The 6,000-nt window shown below is 45.8% G+C and overlaps 1 protein-coding gene across 1 annotated transcript in view; it reads left to right on the top strand.

Moving 5' to 3' along the window:
- Positions 1 to 1,034: 1,034 nt before the first annotated feature.
- RETREG2 (reticulophagy regulator family member 2) overlaps positions 1,035 to 6,000 on the top strand; it is a 230,571-nt gene continuing 225,605 nt past the window's right edge. Inside the window, exon 1 of the mRNA XM_085650099.1 lies at positions 1,035 to 1,367. Within this exon, the coding sequence (XP_085506225.1) occupies positions 1,180 to 1,367 (188 nt within the window). The 5' untranslated portion in view covers positions 1,035 to 1,179. The remainder of the gene's footprint in view (positions 1,368 to 6,000) is intronic.

The raw sequence follows: 6,000 nt of genomic DNA, 5'->3' as shown, positions 1-6,000 counted from the left end.
AAGGGCTACTGTGGAACATACTTTAAAGTGCGTGCTAATTATATTTACTGCTATATTCAATGTTTTAAGTTTAAAGGTGATTTTACTAATGTTTTTACCGTGAAAAATTAAAGTGAAGCCCGATGGTGCCTGATATGGGGCTGGGGCCCAAGGTCACATGTGAGATAAGGTGAACTGGAGAGGAGTAGTGGATAATCAAGCCTGTAAGGGAGTGCGTTGCAGAGTCCGGGGTCAGGTGGAGGTTGTAATGAAGAGGGATTCTCCCTGAAGACTCACACAGAGCGAGCCTGAGTAGTGTCACTTGCCGGATACTCCCACCTCAGAAACCTCCTCTTCCCATCAAAGGAACATTACATGGAAAAAACACTTTTTGAGAGTGATAATATTTAGAAAGAGATTTGGAAAAGAGTGCGTTTTACTGGGCCTTGTAAGACTAAGAAGAGATAAAGGAGGGCCCTGAAGCAGGCCTGCCTAGACATATATGCGACCAATCGAGCCCGCAGTGGCCCACCCAAATGCACCCGTGGCCCACCCAAATAAACATTCCTGTAGCCGGGCCTGATTATACTACAAACAGGGTGCATGAGAGAGACCTAAGGGGCAGTGAAAAGGGAGAGGAATGCAGATTAGTAGGGGTACAAAGTGAGAGATCACAATATTTTGTAACAATAATCAACATTTAAGGACTTTCAAAACTGAGATGGCATTTTAGCCCCGCCAGTAGCTCCGCGCAACTCCACCCCTGTCTACAGCTTAATTTAGTGAGTGCCTATTTATTTATTCCCATGTAAAGCACTGATGAGAACTTTTGTACGCTGCTTGAGTGGAATAAAAGGATTCGAATCCCCGCCCCCAGTCCCCACACAGAATTGAAAGTTTCCTTCATGATAGCCTGACAAACGTTTCACTGTCTGTATGTATTATTGTCTCCCTGTTGGTGTTATTGCTGCTGGACTCTGTCCTTCCTCTGTTTTCACAGCTCTCCCTCGTCACGTGCTCCCAGCGCGCTCCCCTGTCATTCTCGGTTGGCATCAGCTGATCACTTCCGCCCAGTGACGTGACAAACGGGATTGAACTGCGGGGGATTACGATCAAAACAACGAGCGCTCCCGGGTCAAACCATCCCCGCGCAGCAGGGGGTTCCGGCGCGTACCATCTGCGGTTCGTTCAGCGCTCAGCATGGCAGATCCTGGCGGTGGGCTGTCGCCCGCGCCCCCCTCGGAGCGGGAGATCCGACAGCTGGCGGCGGAGCTGCGAGCGGCCCTGCGAGGCTGGGAAGGGCCCCTGGAGGCGGCGCAGAGGCTGTTGGTGTGGGAACGGCCGGTGCAGAGTGCGGGGAGCGCGGCGGCCCTCACCGGGGGGCTCTGGTGAGAGGGGTGGGTGAGATGGGGTGTTCTATGGCATTGCTGCCCCCCCCCGGGAAGGGGAGATCCTGTGTGGCACTGCAGCCGGTGCTCGCTTTTTAAAACCCAGCCGCAGGTGCAGTCTGGGACCTGTAGTTCAGACAGCTGACAGGTGAGGTCCTGCTGGTGGAGTGCCAGCACTGGCAGAAGGGGTGGACGTGACCGCTGTGCCCCGGGAGGGAGGGTGGGCTGCTGGTGGCTAAGTCTGTGTGTGCTTCCTGTGGAGGGAAGGGGAGGGGTGGTATTCATGGGGATGCATAGGGTAGCACTTTGGTAGGACCTGCTGTTATTAAATGCTAGTACCGAGCAGGCGTCTGTTTGTGGGACAGGTGAGGTGGTATTCACATGGATGCGTGGGTGTTGGGAGAAAGAGACGAGTTAGGAAACTGGGATATATTTAGAAAAGGGGTAGATGTGTGGGTGGTTGCACTGACTAGTCGAAGTGTTAAAGTGGGGGGGGGTTATCATTTTGGAGGTAAGGGCGGATCCAGGCACGGCCTAGAAAAATGCGACTTAGCTGTTAGATGCATTAGCTCACTGAGCTTTCTCTTTGGTTTCCGAATCTTTGGCCTACAGGCTACACACAGACCATCGCATTAGATGTATTTACCCAGTGAATTGTTGATTAAGATTGCTATCTGTGACCTGAAGGCTAAAAACGGATCACTGCATTTAGTCTGTTAGCCTAAGCCCACTGAGCTATCTTGAATGTAACCTTGTAGGTAAGCACATTGATTACACGTGGCATATCTCAGCGAATATCCTACACATACAATTCTGTTCCTTTCAAACTTGCGGCTTGCCCTCCTATTGCTTCAGAATCACCCTTATCAGAAACACCCTTGGCATTCTCCTTTCTGCTCGTGTTTGCTCTTCCACAGCTCCGCGCTCGCCCTTCCCATCTCTTCTTCTGGTCTCCACTACGCCTGCTAAAACTTTACACCCATGCACATGTATATTAAGCCCTACAGTGCCTTATCAACCCTCTTATGGTTTAGAAATCATCTAGCAAATGCTCTTTTCTTCGGTATATTTGCCTACCATTTCATCGCCCACCAACCATGCTCTCCTTTTCTGGATCTATTCAATATTCTTTTAATTTCACTTTCAAGCACCTGGATACCCTCTCGGGTGATTAGTGCCCTAAACGATTCAATTTAACATAACTGTGCCCTAGTTGTTAAGCTAAGACCGTGTGGCTCCAATTCCTTTCCTCTCTCAGGTGATTCAGGACCTGGTGCTCAAAACATTGGTTCTTTACCTCAATTCTCCTCTTAATTGATCCCACATAATCTAATTTCTTCCAGCCTGACTCTGTTGTACCAAGAATGGCTTCCAACAAGTTTCCAGTTTTCTCACCCTTGGCCACGATTCCTGGCTACTGTTCTACCCTCGTTTTCCATGACTTTTCAGCAGCACATGATCTCTCCACCTTGACAGACACTCTCTCTGGATATCTCTAACTCCCTGCTGAACAGCTTCTACTTATACCTTTTGTAATTGTTCATTTTCTGTAACTTGGGGCTCTTCAGGATCCTCCCTGCCCACATGCCAATCAGTAGTTATCCCTCATGCGCCTTTTCTCGTTTTTGTCATTTTCTCTCTTTCAAATCGTGCAGTAGCATCATTTTTTCCTGTGCCTTCTCCTTGAATCTTTATCCTCACAACACGAGTATTTATCATACCCATCCTTTGCCCAACCCAACCTCGGAATAGAATCTGACTACCTTGCAGCCAATCATCAGTGGAAGGTCGCCACCCACCCCTGCTCAGATTCTTTTGAATTAAAATATTTACTCCCCGCCACTCTTCTCTGAGTCATCTGCCAAAATTGATCCTCTGCCCTAAATACTACCCGTCGCTCCTCTAGGAACAATTACATGTTCGCGTGCTTTACAGATACACATACCTATCACCCGCTCGGGTATCCTGGTGCAGTTCACACTGGTCTTCACAGCAGTGCATGGAATATCTCCTACTCCCCCCGCCCCCCACACTTGCTTTCAGGTGCAGTGATGTCCTGGAATTTCAGTTTTAACCACCCATTTCCCCATCCAGGTAGAGGGCATCTGAACCATTTGCAGCTCATTCCCAGTTCATGAGATTTCAGGAGGTTTAAAAATAAATCTGAACTGGTGCAGTGTATTGTTATTGTTATTGTTATTTGGATATTTATAAAGCGCAACATTCGCTCCGGAAGGAGCATCTTGGCGCTGAGCATGCGTATAGGGGATAAGCGGTGAAAAGATCTAGATGGCTGCTAGCACATAGGTATCTGATTGCTGATAGACCCAGGTCTTCAGTTGTTTCCTAAAGAGGCATTCGGACTCAATCAGTCTAAGATTTACAGGTAAATTATTCCAAGCTCTTGCTGCTAGGACTGTGAACGTTTTTCCGCCCCTAGTTTTGTATTTTGCTTGTATCACACAAGCAAAAAGAACGTTACTGGATACAAAAATAAATCAACTGGTGTGGGGTTCTGAATTTGTCCCCCATATGGAGATGTTTAGTTTGGGGAACTCACAGTTTTGAAGATTGTCAGTGATTTATAATGCACTTTATGGAGACATGGCTGAAGAAAGCGTCCTTATTCCTTAAGGTCGCACCGCATCTGAGAAGTAACTGAGGAAGTGATTACACATTGTATACGGGTCTACTCTCCGTTCTGTAGTTTAAATGAACACTGCCAAGTTTTTGCTTACCTTCAATGAAAGCACATAATGAGGTGAAAAAATAATATTTGAGACTTTGAATTCAGTTTGTTGGAAAGTCCTAGTAGCTGTGTAGCACAAAATAACTGAGTGCCTCAGCAGCCCTGTCTCTTAGTATGTGTATATCTGTAATGTCTTTAGAGTCATTCGTACTGTCAGGGTTGTCTCATTCCTCTTCGGTCCTGTGTCTTTGTGTTCTGCCATGAATCCATGTTAATCATGTTGTATGGTATTTAGTGTAGATGGTGAGGTGGTCTTTGGAGAATTTGTGTGATTGTGGTTCCAGGCGTATTGTAATTGAAATGCATACGTAAGTGGATCCCTTTAATGGGGTAAGCTCCATTTTGGGGGGCTGATGTGTGTGCACATGCTCAAACGGTGAGAAATTTGGGGTGAGTGATGCTCTGGCAGCTGCTCGCTAGAGTATATGTGATAGTTTGGACCAGGGGAATTTAGCTGTGGATGTGATGGATGCATGGGATATGTTTGGGGCAAATGTTGTGATGCTGGAGAATCCAGCTGGTACTGGTGGCTAGGTGTGATGATGCTAGTACATGTGTATGGATATTGGGTAATTGTGGCTGTCCTGGAGTGTATCTCACTAACGGTGTAATGTAGAAAACAGTCAATGATGGACATGTTTGCCCTCGGTCGTATGATTTGTTTGAAGCAATATCATTGTTTTGTAATTTTTGTTAACCCCTTGTGTAACATAACTTCAATGTTTTTTGTTTTTTTTGGAGCCATAATGTGTTGTCTGGATCTAGTTTTTCAAGGAAAATCTACTCATTTCTTTATTTAATTTGTATTATGGGGCCTAGACCAAAGTGGTTGGGGCTTATTGTTTGACAAATGGAAGTTCTCCAATCCCACACCCATTTGAGCTTTATTGGAAGGGTGGAATGCATGTCTGAGTCCGTCCTATTGTATTTGCATTTTTATAGCACTTACTACCCCTGATGAGGCATTGTAGCTTTTTCGTCGAGTAGCACGCTACTCCGGAACTGAAAAATGATTAGTGGTGAATTAGTATAGGGTAATATGAAACTAATTTGAGCTGTGGACATGAGTCTATTAGTTGGATTGTAAAGGATAGTGGAGGGATGGAAGAGGGAAGGGTCTAGAAAGTGCTAGGCGATCACAACAGTAGGAGGATTTTTGGGATGAGTAAAGGAGACATGGAGGGGAAAGTCTCGAAGTGGATTAGGGAGAAAGAAAAGATATCGGATGAGTCTAGGAGAGATATGAGGCAAGGGTTTAGAGAGGCTTGTTTGGGAGATCTGAATAGTAAACGAGGTTCGAGATGATGCAAGGAGGGGTAGAAGAGTGAAGAGTCTAGAAAGGATTATCATAGTAGTAGGGATTAGTGAGCGTGGAGGTAGAGGATATATTGAGAGAGGTATAGGGTGAGTTAGGGCAGTGCATTTGAGATGCTAGGCACTTGCGTGCTATTTCATATAATAAGTTGCAGAGGTATTTAATTTTAATTATGTGGGAAAATCACTTGTGAACCTGTATGTAGCAGGTACCTTTGTCTTTCTCAGGCCATTGTGGTTGGGTAAATACTACATTTTAGTAGTGTATGTCTTTGGGCAGTAAACACTCCCTCAAATTGCATCCCACCCTCACATATTTGTTTACGAAATGGAAAGTATTTACTTGTCCGCGTGCAGGGGAGGTGCTTGGCCAGCAATGTTCCCAGCTGCTTGTTTATTTACCAACTGCAGATATTAATAGTTGAGATTGCTTGTGGGAATTCCTGCCTTAACTCTCGGTTTAGATAACTCTTTACCCCAGGTGAGAGACCAATGAATATGAGCAGGACTAAAAGCTGATCTTCTACAGAACTGCTGCTCAATTAAAAAAAAAAAAAATGTGACCACGGA

Source organism: Triturus cristatus, chromosome 3_2 (assembly GCF_964204655.1).
Source record: "Triturus cristatus chromosome 3_2, aTriCri1.1, whole genome shotgun sequence".
NCBI classification, from domain to species: domain Eukaryota; kingdom Metazoa; phylum Chordata; class Amphibia; order Caudata; family Salamandridae; genus Triturus; species Triturus cristatus.
Note: the sequence above shows the minus strand (reverse complement) of the source record. Positions and strands in the feature narration are given on the sequence as shown.